General features: G+C 32.1%; 2 protein-coding genes across 2 annotated transcripts; one reads left to right on the top strand and one right to left on the bottom strand.

The window, feature by feature from the left end:
- Window positions 1-1,371: 1,371 nt before the first annotated feature.
- On the bottom strand, window positions 1,372-6,544 carry LOC107004027 (ABC transporter C family member 10-like). Its single transcript, XM_015202247.2, has 11 exons — window positions 4,679-6,544; window positions 4,272-4,592; window positions 4,092-4,178; window positions 3,422-4,015; window positions 3,178-3,342; window positions 2,806-3,094; window positions 2,497-2,711; window positions 2,110-2,419; window positions 1,976-2,056; window positions 1,664-1,903; window positions 1,372-1,571 (listed from the first exon to the last, which is right to left on the bottom strand). The coding sequence occupies exons 1-11, from the start codon at window positions 6,542-6,544 to the stop codon at window positions 1,471-1,473; spliced, it is 4,269 nt and encodes a 1,422-aa protein (XP_015057733.2). The 3' UTR covers window positions 1,372-1,470.
- A 6,947-nt stretch (window positions 6,545-13,491) lies between these two features.
- LOC107004028 lies at window positions 13,492-15,218 on the top strand. The gene is made up of 2 exons (XM_015202248.1): window positions 13,492-14,351; window positions 14,969-15,218. Exons 1-2 carry the CDS (start codon window positions 13,492-13,494, stop codon window positions 15,216-15,218), a joined length of 1,110 nt encoding a protein of 369 aa, XP_015057734.1.
- The last annotated feature ends 5,019 nt before the right edge of the window (window positions 15,219-20,237 follow it).

A 20,237-nucleotide genomic window follows, 5' to 3' on the forward strand; every position in this document is an offset into this window, starting at 1 on the left:
TGTTGACAGACAATTATGATCTTTAACTTTGGATGTGCACAAGTAAACACTTAAACTTGAATAAAATTGAACAAATGAATACATTTGTCCTACATGACACCCTACATGACAATTTTGTGTCTTATGTGGCATCCTACGTGTAGTATGTCGTGTAAGATAAGTATGTGTACTTGTTCAATTTTATACAAATTTAAATGTCTACTTGTGCACACTCAAAATTGAAAACATAGTTATCCGCTGAAACAAAGTTAAGGGTCATGTTTGTGTATTATTCCTAATAATAACATAGCATTGGGCTACGAATTTCTGCTTTTATTTACGGAGGAAGCCTATAGTTAATGTTTTCGATTGCTTTTGTCGGTGATTCTTGGAAGATGGCTTACTTTATGAATTCATTCTAACTCATTTTTAGTACTCTTTATATATATACAAAAAGAAAAAAATGATTTTACAACATAGCTGATGAAAGTAAAATTCCAAAATGATGGATGTTTTGGTTGTGTCTTTCACCATTGGCAATACTAACTTGCACATACTTTCGTTGAATTACAATGAGATATAATCCTCATGATTGTGTACCATATTCTCCTTTCCTTTCTTATGTTTTGCTTAGAAATTTCTTTTACTTCCTCTTAGTTAAATCGATCGAGCTTAACACTATGCAAGAACTTAAAAATGAATCATTCAATGATGAATAATATAGAAAATAAAATAGAAGTGACTGATCGATCCACTCCTAATAACATTTAGGCACAATCTTCAATTTTCTTGGAACTATCATCGACATCTATTAGTGTCCTAAAGGACATTGCATACCTTTATGTCTTTCTGATCAACAACTCATAGTTCTCACTCATCTTATATGAAATTTCCTGGCTAATAGCAAAAAAGACAATGAAAATTCTTGCCAAATAGTATTTAGGCATATCATCGAACATTTTGGATTCACCTTTCTTCAAAAGTTTCATATAATAATGAGAAATAATGGGGAAAAAATCAAAATAAAAGGAAGAGAAAAAGAACCAATAAATTTGTATTTCTACCATATTAAAGCGATATAAAAAATATGCAATTCGAAATAGGTTCACTGCTAATTTTCTGAAGCAAAACACCATTATAGAACAAACACGCATTGAAGTATCTATTTGTACATATGCATGTGAAGATTGGATAAAAATACAGGAGAATTTTGCTCGGAAACAAGGACAAACAGAGAAATTAATTGGAAAAACACTTACCACAACAGTTAAGAGTATCCAAAGAGTGTCTTTTCCCATTTCTCATTAATTCACATCTCAAAACCCTCAACAATATTGTCACATATCTACTCTTTTTTTTACTATGTCAATTTATCATTAACTAGTCCATAAATTGAAATTAATACAATAATTATGCCTCAAATCTTAGATAAGTTATTGGGATTGTAAAATTATGTTAACCTAGATGCAATGTAAAAATTCTTTATAACTTTCACTTTTTTGTTCGAGCCCAATATTCTTTAACAAGCATTCCAAATAGTGAACTCTCTTTGTTTATCAACTTCTTTGGCTCATCAAACTCAACCAACTTCCCTGAAAAATCAAGTTTTTTTGGCTCAGAAAGTACCATAAGTTACAATAATTAACAATTTAATTGTGACAAAAGAAACGTATAAGTAACTCACCATCACTTATTGCCAAAACTTTAGTGTAATCCATAACTGTTGGAATTCTGTGAGCAACTGTTATAACTGTGCAGTCAGCAAATTCTATCCTGATTGTTTTCTGCAGAATTGCATCTGTAGCATTGTCAATGGAAGCAGTGGCTTCATCTAACACTAGAATTCGACTCCTCTTCAACAACGCGCGTCCCAGACAGAACAATTGTCTCTGTCCCATACTCCAGTTTGATCCATCTTGTACAACTGAAAGTATTGCACAAAACAGGAGTCGTAAAGGGTGATGTTGAATTTTTAAAATGACCTATATATGTTTACCTGAGGAATCTAGTCCCCCTTCTTTTTCTTGGACAGCCTCTCTAAGCTTACACTTATCAAGAACCTTAAAACAACAAAATTCTGTTAGAAACATTAGCTATGAGACAACATATATATGTATATGTATAAAGAACTTTCATTCCATATCTGGTCATCACTATATTTTGATAAGGGGTCTAAATTGTATCTTACAGAACCTGTAAAGAGTGTAGCATCTTGTGGAATAATTCCAATACGCGACCTAAGGTCATGAAGCCTAATCGTTGAAATATCACATTCATCGATGATGATCTTGCCATCTGTAGGCTCAACTAGTCGAAACAATGCACTGATAAGAGTTGTTTTCCCACTGCCTGTTCTACCTACAACTCCAATCTTTTGTCCCCCTTCAAATGTACAACTAATACCTTGAAGAACTAATGGAGCATTTGGCCTGTACCTCACCTGTTTCAAAACAAACTTCCAATAGATTAGCATTGTTTTGAACAGATTGACGCTTCTTGCTACTGATAAAAACATACCTTTAGGTCTCGAATTTCCACTTTGCTGCGCGTAGGCCAACCAGGTAGAGGGTGGTTTGTTTGCACTAGTTCAGATTCTTCACTAGGTATTCTCATGTATTGTTCTAGCCTTTCTATAGAGATTATAGAATTTTCTAATGTGCATTGACATTGAACACACCAAACAAGCATTGCATTTAGTGATAGGCCATAGGAGAATGCCATTCCAGTAAGTCCTGTTCAGCAACAAGGTAATTCAATCTGTGATTTTCTGATACGCGCAAGTAGGCCTTAGATAATGTCATATATCAAAGCATAAATGGAACAAACCAGAACTCCCGCTATGAAGAGATGTCATGCCAAGCATCCATGAGGACATGATAATCGTGCATATTATCTCCAAACGTAGAATTAACCATTCAGTTGCTGAAAATGTATGGAAAATTGGCCTAGCATTTTTATCGATAAACTCCAAGTTCTTCAAAAAGAAACGGCCTTCCTGTCCAAAAGCTCGAATAGTCATTATCCCAGAAATGCTTTCAGCTAAATGATTGGCGACTAAAGACTTTGTCGTTCCATTTAATCTCATCAGTTCTTTAGCAGATGCATTGTAGTATCTCTGCAAGATAAAATTACACATTTGAAGCAATTACTAACATTTGAAAGCTACAAGAACTTAAAAGTTATTACAATGTCTATTACCTGAACTAATATAGTTACGTAAATCATAAGCACGATGATCAGCAGGACCTCTGGAGCAAAAAAACACAGGATGACATAGGTAGAGTATGAAATAATGATTGATCCAACAGTGTAGTTCAGTAAGAAAGGCAACTCAATGTCAACAATGCTCAAATCTGAAGATACCTGCATAAAAACAAATAGATCAACCAAGTAAAACTAAGATCAGACATAAGATGATTGATCCAACAGTTTTAGTTCTTACCCGACTAAGCATTCTTCCAAAAGGCGTCGAGTCAAAAAAGGACATTGGTGCAAAGAAAAGAGAGCTTGACAGTGTAGTGTAAACTGATTTTGATGCACCAAGCCCCAGCTTTACCGTTAATACGGATCTTAAAATCAGAAAGAGTATTATACTAAGGCCAATGACTGTGTAGACCCTGATTAACTTTAATCTGCTAACACTAGAATCTTGAAGGTCAATAGCCAACTTGTAGCTCTGTATATATTGCCCAACTACAAACATTGAGTGAACAATGACTGCCAAGGAGAAATACAAGAATCCTTTGTTATGCTTTAGATATTGTATGTATGGCTTCAATCCAGCGTCTCCTACTTCTCGTTCTTCTGCTTTGATTAATTGATCTCCTTTTAGAGAAACTATATCATCTCGTTCCTCGGAGGAAACATTGTTATCAAACTCTATCTCAGCTTCCATAGGCCTTTTAGTAGCATGAACTTCTTGACATTTAGGATCAGAAGTAGTTTTTTGTGCATTAACAAGGTCCTGAAATTCTTCACTCTTTGTCAGCAACTCATCAAACGTACCGGATTCCATGATCTTCCCACTAGATATTAGCTATTAAAATGGGGATCGATTATAAACTTTTTTCATACAACTAAAATTAACAGAGTTCTTCATGGAGGTTACTAACCAAAATAGAATCAAATGCTGGAAGAAATTCAACTTGATGTGTTACCAGCAGCACAGTTTTTCCTGATAGAGCACCCATGACGTAATCCTGCCAAATCAAAACGCGGGATGTTGAGGATAATTTTCAATACTGAATATACTTTTCAATGAAGACAAATGGAGAAAACTTGATATAAAGTACATTAAACAGATTGGTCGAGGTATGTGCGTCTACAGCACTAAATGGATCATCCAAGAGGTAAATATCTGCATCCTGATAGAGGGCACGAGCAAGTTGAATCCTTTGCTTTTGCCCTCCACTCAAATTGTTACCTCTTTCTCCTATCTCAGTAAGATCACCAAATGGAAGCATCTCCAAGTCTTTCACCAGTGAACTCCTTTCTATAGCTTGCCGATATCTTTGTGGTTCCATATTTGATCCAAATAGGATGTTTTCTTGTATGGTCCCCGTCTGAATCCATGCTGTCTGTGAAACATAAGCTATCTTTCCATAAACATCAACCTGCAAAAAACAAAAAGAAGAAACAGTAACATATTATGGTTACGCCGATACAGTAAGTATTCCCTACCAATACAACAAAGACTTACTGTGCCATTGATGTATGGAACTTCTCCAAGAATCAGAGACAACAGGGTAGATTTCCCTGAGCCAACTTCACCGCATACAGCTACTTTTTCACCATGTTTAATATCGATATTTATGTCCTTTAATGTAGGCTTTAAAGTATTCATCTCCCAAGAAACATCAGTGCAGTTTATACAAATGTTCACATCATCTTGCCTTTTCTTCTTCATATCCCTTGTATGCATGTCAGGTTCCTCAAGAAATTTCACAATCCTCGACAGCGAAACCTTTGCTTCAATAAATGCCCCAACAACATCAGGGAGATTTCTAATAGGTTGCTGAACAAGGTTTATTGAGGCTAGAAATGTGAAAACATTGCTGACATGAAGAGGAACTCCAAACAAGTAACAAGCTACAAAAGTTGCAGATGAGACCAGAATAGGAGATGACCAAAACAGGACGAGGTAGTATCCTTTTTGTGTTTGTACAAATGAAAGCCACTTGGTTTCTTCTGATCTCAACTTGCTTATCGCGTCCATGAAATGTTTCTCCCAAGAATATAACTTGAGAACCTTCATATGCGCGAGTGCTTCCGTGATTGCCTTTAGCCTTTTATCTTGTGCTATCATGAGGTTAGTCTGATACTTAAGCTGCAACTTGGATAACGGGGAATTCGCTACGACAGTTACTATTACAATCACTAATGCTGCTGATGCAGCTACCCCTATAGAATAGTATACACATAACACTAGGACGAGCTGAAGAAATGTCGTCCATATCTGATGAAACCAAAAGGGGAATTCACCTATTTTATGAGCATCCACAGTGACATAGTTCATTATCTGGCCAGGGGAATGAGTTTTCTTTGCAGCATTTAAGACATGGAGTTGTTTGTGAAATATAGCTGCAGTGAGTGAAGATTTTACTTGTAGTCCAATCAGCCTACTTCTGAAGAGCCATTGCCTCTCCGCTAAAGATTCCAAGCATTTGGCAAGGAAAAAGCCAGCTGTTAGAGCAAATCCTTCATACTTAAAGGATTCTCTTCCTTCAGCAACCTTGATAAACGTATGAAGAAACAACGGTCCTGTTGTCAGCGTTAAGACCTTAATTAGAGCAAACAGCCCCGATATCAGGATAGATTTTTTGTGGCAGAGGAGTATTTCCATTAATATAGAAGGTTTTCCTAAAGGGTCTTTTCTTTTAAGCATATCCACTTTCTCATTGAACAGATCAAAACATGTTCCTGCTTCATCGGCTGATCTTAGATGAGGAACGTCTTCGTCCTCAAGAGTCTTATTCTTACCTTTCTTCATTAATGGATTCAACCACCAAAATGACAAATTCCCAAGAAATCCAGCATTTGCAAATGGAGTAATTACATCTTGAAAATCTTGTAAAGGCTTATAACATGTCTCATCACATTCACTTTCCTTAATAAATCCAATGCAGAGCAAAAGTGTTGCTCCAACAAAAGATAGTCCATTTAATAAATCTGTTACATTGCCATGATCATTTTTAAATTTCCACATAGATGTTATGCAAAGAAACACTGCTAACAAGAATGCAATGATTGAATAAATCTTCACTATAAGGAAAGTTTGTTTCTTGCATAGACTAATGAATAGACTTACAAATAACCATGTAATGCCATGGACAATAAATTCATATTCTTGGTGTTGCTCTTTAAGCTTCCATACTCCAAATACTATGTATCCTAAGCTCAAACGTCCATTAAAAATGGTTGAAGAAATTGACAAATTAGTAATTCCATAAGACAATAAAAACCTGAATGATATCTTAAAAACTAGGAGAACTAACAAGATGAACAACAGTAGGAAGTCAAGAGATAACAGAAAAATATGATTGAGACATGCATCTGAATTGATCATATCAAGAAAAGAACTAAAGGGTTCTCTACAATAGGTTTTTGAGAAATTCATTGATTCAATTTCTTGTTGAAAAGACTTTAAAGTTTGTATCTTTTAGATATAATTTAGCATTTAAGTCTGTATTCATAGATTTAGGGTGTGTTTAAGATAAAGGAAAATGTTTTCCTCGCTTTTCTCGTGTTTGGTAAGTAATCATAAAATATTACGTTACGAGTATTTATATATTATGAGTCGAGATAGTGATTATGAGGGGTTGGAGTGAAGGCTATGAGGGTCGGGAGTCGAAGTGGGGGTGGGAGGAGACTATGGGGTATGTGAGGACGAGTGGGGGATTTCGAGTTTCGAGATGGGGGTGGGGTGGAGAGTGGAATGTTACTTATGAAATTAATTTTCATTTTTATTTTTAAGAACTTGTTTTCTTAGAAATAATATTTAATCAATCAAACATGAAAAAATTAGAAAAAAAAATTCATCCATACCAACTTCCAAGCACATCCTTTAATTACTCTTTCAATAAGTGGTGATTCTGTAACACTTTTTTTTTTAATTTATTTGCGTTACTTATTTCTTAGTGCGTTTAAGAAAAATATCATTTGCTTTTTTAACAATTCTTCAATTTGAATTTTCTACATAAATTAAAAAATATTTTGATATATTTTACATATTTTTAGTTTATGAACAATGAAATTTAAAAATTTTCTTTAATTTTTTAAATTTCATGTCAAATTAAAATCATACGAATAAATTAAAACTGAAAAAGTACTATGTTTTGGTGGATGAAATTTACATAATTGATTGTTTTTGTTTGGACCATATGAATAAAATATGAAGATATATAGGAGTTAAATAACATACATGTTAAAAGTATTATATTGACCTTGCGTTATAATATGTATATAAAAATAATAAAAACAAACTTTCACGTTACAAGCAGTAATAGTCAATCTTAAATGTCAAATGCCAATTTTCTTTTCTCCCATGCTTAGAATATTATGACCTAATATAGTGAAATTAATTAGTATTGTAATGATTTAATCTATCGTTATTTAAAGACATCTCGTATGGAGTATGTTGTCATTTTAAAATCAGAGTGACACAATAAAAGTTTCAAAAATTACAATTTGATCCAAGCTGATACCATTCCACAATAATGAAAATATTTTCGCTATACCGACGTCGCTATAGCAGCGTGTCAACCACTATAACGGGGTCTTAACAAAGTTTGTGTGCATCCCACATGTATGTATGCATGTTAATTCTCTCTATTAACGAAGTTTGTATGCATTGAATAAAATATAAGAGTTGAATTTAAAATGTTGAATTATTGACAATCTCATGCAATTAAGATGTTTATTACTTGTATTACAAGTGTGATTTGAATTTCAGCGTGAGTGTAATTTATGTACTTGTGTGATTAATGATTGAATCGGGTATCACGCCTAATACGAAATATCATACTGGTTAGCTCAAATATCAGGCTGATACTGATTTACTAAAAGTTGGCTCTAATACCAAGCCTATGAAATAGAAGGGTTAGATTATGATACGAGATAAGAGGAAGAAGGGCCTAGATGGTGGAGTTGGTAGCACAAAGAAGTGGGGTGCATGTTTTGAGATACAGTGTAGGAAGTTTGAAGGTGGTATTACTTGGCAGTAAGGGTGGTGACTGAATAGAGCAAGGTGGTATTATGTGGCACGGTTATAGATATATAGTTACCTGTTTAAATAAAAATATTAAAAATTGATAAATAGTTTGTGTATTTCATAAAAAGTGTAGATAAGTTGTTGTGATGGTGTTACTGTTGTTGTTGTTGTTGTTGTTGTTGTTGTTGTTGTTGTTGTTGTTGTTGTTGTTGTTGTTGTTGTTGTTGTTGTTGTTGTTAGTGTTAGTGTTAGTGTTGTTGTTGTTGTTGTTAGAATAGAAAAGGATCACACTTGCCCCTATCCTCTAGAAAATAATAATCTTTATCTTTCGTTATACTTTTTTGACATATTTGTCTTTACAATTCAAGTTTGAACACATATTTACCCTTATAATGTTAACTTATCATATCACCATTTTTATTACTCTTCGTGGCGCCTATGTGACATCTACATAGCTCCATGTGTATATATTTATATTTAATTAAAAACTATTTTCTAATTAGTACTATATTTGACTCATTTAATAAAATTCGATCTAATCAATGTAAAGACCCTTTTCAGTAGTTAGAATTACTAATATCCTTAACTTTATTGACAAAAACTACAAATTCTAATATTTTTCATGAAAAAAAAAAGAGAACTATGTGTTGGGTTATCCCACATCGGAAGTGGAAGGGGCTGGTGGTCAATTTATAAGTGTGAGGGAAAGCCTCAACCTTTGAGCTAGCTTTTGGGTTGAGAAGGCCCAAGACCACCCAACACTATGATATAGAATGAAGAGGAAGCTAAAAGTTTTGTTTTAGAAACTAATTTTGAGAATTTAAAACTAATAAAATATTCAATCAAATAAAAAAAATACTTATGAGCTTAAAAAAGTCATAAGTTGATTATATCTTATAAGCACTTTAATGTTATCAAAACACGTAAATAAGTTTAAAAAATAATTGTACAAGAAATTTGGTTAGCTTTTTGGGTGGACATACGGTTCTTTGGTTCGATTCTTTAATTTTTGATTTAGAAAAATGTATACTGTATATCAAATCAAACTAACTCGGTCCGATTTGATTTTATTTTACTTTGGTTTGGTTTTGATTAGTTTTTTGATGTGAATGAAAAATAAAATGAAGGCAAAATCAAAGTACAAAATACTTAAAATTTTGAAATGATATAAACGAATGACGTCTCTAGCCGCGGAACATTTATTGTGCTAACTAAAGACTATATTTATCTTTATCAAGAACAGTGTACCTCCATCTACTTCTAAAAAAACAAATACAAAGATGAGTTCCTTTACATAATGATAAAAATATGTTTGAGTTCCTCTTGAGAATTAATATTTGAAGTTAACTGTTGAATTGTATATTTATTGGTACTTTGATTTGTTCGTGAATGATCTAATTGTTAGTTGAATACTTGAAATGCGCGCGCACGCATACAATATATATATTCGATTCTTCAGTGCACCAAAATTCTATGACCATTTTACACCGAATCAAAGAATTAAACTTTTGAAAAAATAACACCAACATGAAATCAAAAAACTAAATCAAAATCGAGGAATCGAATTAGTTTGATTCGATTCGTTTTTTTTGAATTTTCGCCCTTAGACTTAGCTAAACACCCTCTAACTATATTATATCAAGTATATCAACTTTGCAATTTATAGATTTTTTTTTTTTTGGAATTATCTATGAAGCATGAAGAAGTATTTTACCCTATAATCAAGAAAATAACTTGTGAAGAGAGAAGAATCTTAATAATTTGATATGAATTTTTATTTTGTTGATAATAAGATTTTCCATCTTGTAGTTTCCTCTCTCATTTTCCTTTCTATAGTCAATTAATTAAATTATTAAAATTGCTTTTGCTATTACTAATAAGGAAAATAAGAAAAAATTATACATATTAGCACCTTACACCCTAAACGTGGTAATAATAATATATATTGTTGGCCATATTGGCACCTGACTAGCCTAATCCCTTAAGTCAAATATATCAAAGAAATATAAAATAATAATTGAGATATAACCATGGGATTTTTTTTAATTTCCTTTTTGGTCTTAACAACGTGTGGACCTGTTAGCATTAAAAATAAATCGAGTGAGTATAAACAATCTAAAGTCGAAATAATTACTTTAAATGGAGTGGGTATAAAACTCAATAAGTATTATCGAGCTAAAGTTGAAATAATTATTTTTAAGAAAATTTGCAATGTCGATATTAAGATTTGAAATATATTCAAACTTTGATCAAAATTATTGTAATAATACTGTACTTTGGAAAGAACCTTTTACACCATGCACTATTAAATTATATATTTTAAAGGTATATATGTGTTCATGTGGACATCAAAAATATTACATCATTATAAATAGTGTAATGTGTTCACTGGGCACATAGATACCTTTAAAATACACTATTAAATAGTGCAGGACTGCAGGGAAAAATGTCTTCCATAAAGTTTGGTATAGCAACAACAATTTCGATCAAAATTGAAGTATTTTTCAGATCATTTTCCCTTGATATAATATATACTTTAGATAGTGTTTATGTAAGTTTATAAATTCATCAAAATCGTTTATAAGTATTATTTTTAATCTATTTATGCATTTTATTAATAAGAAAATGTTTATATAAGTTTAAGGTTATAACTTAGTCATTCTTAATTTATAATTTTTTTAAAAAAAAATTATAAGCACTTTGATCAAATATTTTAATTTTCTTCTCTTTAATTTTCTTAATCTCCAAATATATTTTTTCAAAAAAATTAACTTCCTCTTCTATCCTTTTTTTTAAAAATAAATAAATAAATTAGAAGTTGGCTTGGAGTCCATCTATTGAAGAATAAAAAGGGAAACTTACGTAAATATATTATATTAAGAAAATATTATCATTTATAATAATAATATTTTTTTTTCATTTAATCACTTTTAATATATTTATACTATAGTTTTAATACATATTACAAAGAACAATTTGTTATTCACATATAATACGAGTTTTATTGATGAATAATATATTTGTCACACATTTTAATAAACTTAAAATTCAATGTGTCAATTTCTTACTAAACAAGCACAATATGTTTTTAAAAAACAGTTATAATACATATATATTGTAAACATAATTCGTTTTTAATACATATTACAAATTTAACATAAATTATTATATATTTCTATAGATGGTAATAAATAAAAATTATCACTAAAATCCATAATTACTTATTAAACCCTTAAAGGAAAAATTAGCAAACTAGTCAAATAACTTAACTTAATTAGTAAAAATCTCCATACTTTATAATATTAGTAATATTGTCAAAATGTCATTATTTTAGAAAGAATTGTGTATTCTAATTTACATCCTATTTTATCTCATTTTATTTATAAATTTTCCAATTAATCCTCTCTCATATGTTTTTTTGAAAATGAAATATTTTCTCTCTCATATTTTCATCTTCCAATTCTTCTCCATTTCAAAATCTACTTCTCTTCTTCTTTCTTTTTTTAAAGAAAAATATATTTATAAAGATATTCACACAATGCTCTTTTATTAAAATATGAGTCTTTATCCATTTTTCAATATTTGTTTTATGATTTTATTTTTGTTTAAGTCGTTCAAAATTGTTGTTTGTAGTTGAAATCACTTTTGGGGTTTGATAAACTATAGATCACTCTCCAATGGCAGAATCTAAGAGAATTACTAGAGGTATTCAATTTAATCAACAATGTTCTATTTTTCAAATATCACAATTGAAACTTAGAACACAAATGACGATAATTTTGTATTTCAACTGAAGTGAGTATTCATTGTGCTCATTTTGTATTTCAATCTTAATTTTCAATGACAACAAGTTTGTATTTCTTTTTTATTATGTTTTCATCATATTTGTATACTAACAATTTTTATATTTTATGTGTTCACTTTACAATTCAAATTAAAATTGAATATCAAATTGTGGTGAGTATTTTACTGTGATTATTTTGTATTTAACTCTCACATTGTATTCAGAAAAGTTTGTATTTTTCTGTGTTCATCATAATGATATACCAACAAATTCAATTTTGTATTCCAACTGATATGAGTATTTATTGTGCTCATTTCGTATTTAAGTCTCAATTTCAATGACATCAAGTTTGTATTTCTTTTTATTATGTTTTCATCATAATTGTATATCAAAATTTTTTGTATTTTATGTGCTCACTTTACCATATAAATTGAAATAGGTATTTTACTTGCATAGTAAAACTAAAATTGTATCCTAGTGATCAAAATTGTATTACATAACTGCCAAATATATTTTCTTTTATTTGTATTACAAAAAATTTATGAATTGTATTTCAATATAATCTAGTCATTACTTATGAATACGATTAAAGAAAGATACATGATTCTAGAAAAAGAATAGCATACATAATAAAAATACTACAATCTGTTGAGGTTGATACAATATTCTAAAAAATTCAAATTTAAACGTGATTTAATCGAATTCATTTCAACATAAATATTATCAATGAAAATTTAAAAATCGATACTAGAAATTTGATGAACAAGTGGGATGAGTTCTCTGTGTTTATTTTTTGAATTTGTGTTTACTTTTGAATTTTTATAACAGATGAGACTTTTAAGCATTGTTCTTTTTTTAAAAAAATTATCTCCCCTAAATTTCTCCTTTTTGTTAGTTAACAATTATATTTTTTAAATAAAAACTTAAACAAGATACATAATAAACTAAAATTTTGATATTTTTACTAAATATTAAAAGTGTTGACAATGAATTCCATTAAATATTAAAATATTGACATTTTAAAAAATTTTCCTTCAGTAAAATCTATCAATCTGTTGTAAAGTATGTTTGAGTGCCACGTGGGCCCCAACCACTAAAAGAGTTGCATCACTTGTAAATGGTGTGCAAATCAACTATGCATACCATATGGAACTCTCCCATTAGAGGTATATCATCACTTGGCCAATAATAGGCCAAGTTATACATTTGTACATTAAGCTCATGGCTTTAAATAGTCACTTTACATATAGATACATATATATTAATTACATTACTTTCTTATCATTTTTCACTTGTTTCCTTTTAGTTCACTAATATTAAGTTACTTAGCAGTTATTTTATAACACGTTATTAGCACGAGTCTCTGCCAGTTCAAGTAAAAACTTTAAAAGCCTCGGAGGTATAAATTTTCTTTTCTTAAATAATGTCTAATCTCTCTAAACTTGAATTTCGTGCTCTAGACATATCGGGAAAAAGCTATATATCATGGGTACTCAATGCAAAAATTCATCTTGATGCGATGGATCTAGCAGACACCATCCAAGAAAATAATCAAGCATCGAATCAAAACCGTGCTAAGGCGATGATATTTCTCCGTCATCACCTTGATGAGGGTTTGAAAATGGAATATCTCACTGTTAAGGATCCTCTGGTCGTCCTTCCACAGGCACGCTATGACTGGATCCACTTGAGACTTCAAGATTTTAAATCTATCAGTGAGTATAAATCTTCCATGTTTAAAATTATCTCACAATTAAAATTATGTGGAGAAAATATCACCGACCATGATATGCTGGAGAAAACATTTTCCACTTTTCCTGCCTCGAGTATGCTCCTGCAGCAGCAATACCGAGAAATGGAATTTAAAAAATATTTCGAATTAATTTCACATCTCTTTGTTGCTGAACAACATAATGACTTACTGATGAAAAACCATGAAAGTCGACCTACTATACCATTTCCTGAAGTAAATACGGCAAATTATCACCAATCTAGGTGTGAAAAAAGTCGTGGCCCCAGTCGTGATCATGGTCGTGGTCGAGGAAGAAATTTCAATCATGGTGATCGTCTTGCACTAAATAATAACCTTCAACACCAGCAGTGTAAAAAGAAGGATGAAAAACATGACGTAGTGCAGAAGAAAAATCCAGACAACAAATGTTATCGATGTGGAGGAAAAGGACATTGGTCACGTATCTGTCGTACGCCAAGGCACCTGGTTGAGCTATATCAAGCTTCCCTGAAGGAGGTGAAAAATAACGCAGAAGTCAACTTTATCTCGGAAGATACTGTTGAACACATGCATCTAGATGTAGCGGATTTCTTTGAGAATCCCGAAGGAAAGATAGATCACCTGATAGGTGATGAGTCTGTATTAATGTAAATACATTTCATTTTCGTCGTTTGTACGAACTAGTATGAATATGTTTTCCTAGACTTGAAAATAATTAAAAGGTTGTGTAATGTTTTTGTTTAGTAATGATATTATAATGTTTTTTTTGTTTATATCTTTTATCTTGAAGAGTATATGGATACCTCAATGATCAATCATGAAGATATTTGTGTAATTGATAGTGCAACAACGCACGCCATATTCAAAGATGAGAAATACTTCTCCTACTTGCTTAGAAGAAAAGCAAATGTTACTACAATTTCTGGTAATTTAAACTTAATAGAAGGCTCCGAAAGAGCTACTATATTTCTGCCTAAGGGGACAAAACTTGTCATAGAAGATGCATTGTTCTCTTCGAAATTCCCAAGAAACCTATTGAGTTTTAAAGATATTCGCCGAAATGGATAACATGTTGAGACAATAAATGAAATGAATGTTGAATACCTTGGTATTACTAAGATTGTCTCAGACCAGAACTATGTGTTGGAGAATTATCAACTTTATCTTCTGGAATGTATTATGCAAAAATAAGTACAATTGAAGCACACTCTATCGTAAACCAGAAGTATACTGACTTAAAGACTTTTGTGCTTTGGCATGACAGAATAGGTCATCCTGGATCAATAATGATGAGACGAATCATTGAAAACTCAAATGGACATCCATTAAAGAACCTGAAGATTCTTACAAATGATGAGTTTTCGTGTGCTGCTTATTGCCAAGGCAAATTGATTACTAGGCCATCACCAATGAAGGTTAACATTGAATCCCCTCAATTTTTAGAACGAATACATGGGGATATTTGTGGACCTATTCACCCATCTAGAGGGTCGTTTAGATATTTATGGTCCTAATAGACACATCTTCAAGATGGTCTCATGTGTACCTCTTATCATTTCGCAACCTGGCGTTTGCAAAATTATTGGCACAAATGGTACGATTAAGAGCGCAATTTCCAGATAATTTCATTAAGACACTTTGCCTTGATAATGCTGGTGAATTCACATCCCAAGCTTTTGATGCTTATTGCGTATCGGTAGGGATAAAAGTTGAACATCCTGTAGCTCATGTTCATACTCAAAATGGCCTTGTTGAGTCATTTATTAAGCGCTTACAATTGATAGCAAGACCTCTACTTATGAAAAGTGAGTTGCCTACTACTGTTTGGGGTCATGCTATCTTACATGCAGCATCACTTGTTCGTCTCAGACCGACTCATTATAATAAATACTCCCCATCACAATTGGTATTTGGCCATGAACCAAATATTACTCATCTTCGAATTTTTGATGTGTTGTATATGTGTCTGTAGCACCACCTCAGCGCACCAAGATGGGCCCTCAAAGAAGGTTAGGCATATATGTTGGGTTTGATTCACCCTCTATAATTCGCTACCTTGAGCCATTGACGGGATATTTATTCATTGCAAGATTTGAAGATTGTCGATTTGATGAAACAAATTTTCCACAATTAGGGGGAGAGAAAAAGAAACTTAAAAGTGAAATTGCTTGGAAAGTTTCATCATTATCTCATTTTAATTCACACTCTCCTGTCTGTGAACCAGAGGTCCAGAAGATCACCCATTTGCAAAACATAGCAAATCAAATGCCAGACGCATTTACTGATTCAAAAAGGATAACGAAGTCACATATTCCTGCAGTAAATGTGCCTATTCGAATCGACGTCCCAAAAGGACCATCTACAAGTATCATTGCTTCTGAATCACAAATACGCCTTAAGCGTGGTAGACCATTGGGTTCAAAAGATAAAAATCCTAGAAAAAGAAGTACAAAAAATGATACTACAAAAGAATCTCACGCGATCTGATTAATCCTGATACTCCCGAAGAGATTAGTGAACCCGAGACTTAAGTAAATGAAGAACTCTCAATAAGTTCTACAGGTGATGGGATAAGTTTAGCTCGATCAAAAATCATAGTGGATAATGTTTTCGCATATGATGTTTCACTTAACATTATGCAAGAAAATGAGGATCTTGAACCTCTATCTGTCGAAGAATGTCGACAAAGATGTGATTGGCCAAAATGGCAAGAAGCAATTCAATCAGAATTAAATTCACTTGCTAAGCGTGAGGTTTTTGGACCAGTAGTCCAAACGCCTAGTGATGTTAAATCAATTGGCTATAAATGGGTCTTTGTACGAAAAAGAAATGAGAGAAATGAGATTGTAAGATACAAGGCACGCCTTGTTACACAAGGATTCTCTCAACGACCCGGTGTCGACTATGAAGAAACATATTCACCTGTTATGGATGCAATAACTTTTCGGTATCTCATCGGTTTACCTGTATATGAAAATCTTGAAATTCATCTAATGGATGTGGTTACAGCTTACCTTTACGGTTCACTTGATAATGAAATTTATATGAAAGTTCCGAAAGGACTTAAAATGCCTGAAGCATATAGTTCAAAATCTCGGGAGATGTATTCAATCAGATTACAAAAGTCATTATATGGCTTAAAACAATCAGGGCGCATGTGGTATAATCGCCTCAGTGAGTACTTGATAAAACAAGGTTATATAAACGATGTCATTTGTCCTTGTATATTTATTAAGAAAACAACACTGGGGTTTGTTATTCTTGATGTTTATGTTGATGACATTAATCTAATTGGAACTCCAGAAGAGGTTCAAAAGGCAATTGAATATCTAAAGAAAGAATTTGAGATGAAAGACCTTGGAAAGACAAAAATTTGTCGTGGACTACAAATAGAATATTTAGTAGACGGGGTCTTCATCCATCAATCTGCCTATACTGAGAAAATCTTGAAACGATTTTACATGGACAAAGCACATCCATTAAGTACTCCAATGGTTGTCCGATAACTTGAAGTGAGTAAGGATCCATTTCGACCTCAAAAAGAAAATGAGGAACCTCTTGGTCGAGAAGTACCTTATCTTAGTGCAATTGGGGCACTTATGCATCTTGCTAATGCTACGAGACCTGACATAGCATTTTCTGTTAATTTGTTAGCAAGATATAGTTCTTCCCCTACACGAAGACATTGGAAAGGAGTTAAACATATATTGCGATATCTAAGGGGAACTAGTGATATGGGTCTGTTTTATACTAACAAAGATAGTGCAGATCTTGTTGGTCATGCAGATGCAGGTTATTTATCTGACCCACATAAAGCTCGATCACAAACAGGCTATCTGTTCACATATGGAGGTACTGCTATATCATGGCGATCTATGAAGCAGTCTATTGTCGCTACTTCTTCAAATCATGCTGAGATAATAGCCATTCATGAAGCAAGTAGAGAATGTGTATGGTTAAGATCAGTAATACATTTTATCAAAGAAAGATGTGGTTTGAAGTGTGACGTCAAGATACCCACAATACTATTTGAAGACAATGCATCATGCGTAACTCAATTAAGATGAGGCTTTGTAAAAAGAGATAGAACGAAACACATTTCACCAAAATTATTCTTCACACATGATCTCCGGAAGAATGGTGATATTGATGTGCGACAAATTCGTTCGAGTGATAATCCAGCAGATTTATTTACCAAATCTTTACCAGCCTCAACTCTTGAGAAGATGGTTCACAAAATTGGAATGCGAAAACTTAACCATCTGAATCGTGATTTTTATCAGGGGGAGTAAAATATGCACTGTACTCTTTTTTCTTTAGTCTAGGTTTTGTCCCACTGGATTTTCCTAGAAAGGTTTTTAATGAGACATCAAGTAATGCGTATTATGTATGTCTATGTACTTTTATTTTACATAGACATACAAGGGGGAGCGTTGTAAAGTATGTTTGAGTGCCACGTGGGCCCCAACCATTAAAAGAGTTGCATCACTTGCAAATGGTGTGCAAATCAACTATGTATACCATATGGAACTCTCCCATTAGAGGTATATCATCACTTGGCCAATAATAGGCCAAGTTATACATTTGTACATTAAGCTCATGGCTATAAATAGCTACTTTACATATAGATACATATATACTGATTACATTACTTTCTTATCATTTTTCACTTGTTTCCTTTTAGTTCACTAATATTAAGTTACTTAGCAGTTATTTTATAACACAATCCAAGTAATTTTTCCAACTAAAATCTTTACAAACAAGAAGAAATGAGCCCAAATGGCCCATTTCAGAAAAAAGGAATTAAGACAACAAAAACGATAAAACAAAGGAAATGAAAAGATAGAAAATGAAGAAGCATTCCCCAAGCATAACTATTACCATCATTATTATCAATGTTGGCATTTCACCTTATTCAACACTATTTTTATACGCACTAGGCAAAAGGGTCTGATATACCCCTCAACTTTGTCATTTTGAACTGATATACCCCTCGTTATAAAAGTGGCTCATATATGCCCTTACTGTTATATAAACGGCTCACATATACCCCTGCCGTTACAAAATGGCTCACATATACCATTCATTTAACGGAAGTTAAAAAATTAGTTTTAAATTTATATGTATTACTTCTAATTTATTAAAAAAAATATTTAGAGGTATATATGATTCTTCTATCAAAGTTCAAGGTATATTTTAATTTTTTTTCATGCATAAATTATTTTTTGACTTCTTTTATTATAATTATTTGTGTTTCTTATTCTTATTTTATTCTTTTCTTTCATTCCTTAGTTTAAAGAAAAAAAATTAAACTATTTTTTTGTGTGTATTGTAATTTAATTTCGTATTCGAAGAAAAAAATTGGTCATCTACAATAAGTTTACAAAAATGTTAGTGAAACATAAATAAATTTGATTATCAAAATAATAATTATAAATTAGTCATTGAAACAAAAAAAAAGTCAAAAAAATATGTTTGACGAGGATTAAATTTACTCATATGGGATTATACTTTTAAAAGAAAATAATAAAAATTTTAGATTAAAATTTTTTTTTTCATTTCCGTTAGAGGAAAAGGGTATATGTGAGCCATTTGTTAACAAGTAGGGGTATGTATGAGTCACTTTCATAACAAGGGGTATATCAGCTCTAAATGACAAAGTTGAGGGGTATATCAGACCCTTTTCCCTATGCACTATCAAACATTCTCTAATATTTCTAAAAAATATTTTTTCAAAAACTAAAAGTAGCTTTTCTGAGAAAGGAAAATACATTTAAAAGCACTTTTTAGAAGATTGATCATTTCAATTTTCAATGTAAAACATCATCTACGGTCATGACAAGCTTATGCAAAGGAAGTTGGTTCCTCCTCAACAGAGTCGTAGTTATGTTATAGTCAGGGTATCCAATTAAATATTTTTGTAAGAAAATAATATAATATATATAAGTAAAATCATATACAAAGTGATTAAATAACACATTTTAAATATCTTTGATAGAATAAGTTGTTGTAGCTCAGTGATTTTAGATGTCTTAAAAGAGTCAACGCTTAAAATGCCCATGCATTATAATCTCATTAACAATAATTTTCTTTTTCTTTTAACACTCTTCAGAAAATTTCTGTCTCCGCCACTATACCTCAAACGATGTTGACAAATGAGGATGTAAGAATGAATTGATTCCATCATTAAACATGGTATTGAACCAAGGCCACAAAATATGTCTTTGTAAGTTGTACAAGATATGTGTAACGACCTGTTTAGTCGTTTTGAGCTGCAGATTTTATTTCTGGAAAAACTGGCTGAGACGACGGAACCCACGATGGACCGCCATGGGCACGACGGACCGTCGAGGGAGTCTCGTTCCAAAACACTTAGAATTCTGAAATTTGGGTACTGAAATCGACTCTCTGAACTTGGCGACGGACCTGCAGACGAACCGTCGTGGGCACGACGGACCGTCGCAGGTGTGTCGTTCCAGAACACTTAGAATTCTGAAATTTGGGTACTGAAATCGACTCTCTGAACTTCGTAA

Source organism: Solanum pennellii, chromosome 11 (assembly GCF_001406875.1).
Source record: "Solanum pennellii chromosome 11, SPENNV200".
Lineage (NCBI taxonomy): Eukaryota > Viridiplantae > Streptophyta > Magnoliopsida > Solanales > Solanaceae > Solanum > Solanum pennellii.

Coding starts and splice junctions, on each gene's coding strand:
- LOC107004027 (XM_015202247.2), bottom strand. CDS start 6,544: ATGATCAATTCAGATGCATGTCTCAATCATATTTTTCTGTTATCTCTT. Junction 4,593..4,678: donor TTCCATACATCAATGGCACA/GTAAGTCTTTGT, acceptor TGTTTTTTGCAG/GTTGATGTTTATGGAAAGAT. Junction 2,712..2,805: donor TCTTCATAGCGGGAGTTCTG/GTTTGTTCCATT, acceptor GTTGCTGAACAG/GACTTACTGGAATGGCATTC.
- LOC107004028 (XM_015202248.1), top strand. CDS start 13,492: ATGGATCTAGCAGACACCATCCAAGAAAATAATCAAGCATCGAATCAA. Junction 14,352..14,968: donor GGTGATGAGTCTGTATTAAT/GTAAATACATTT, acceptor TTGGCATGACAG/AATAGGTCATCCTGGATCAA.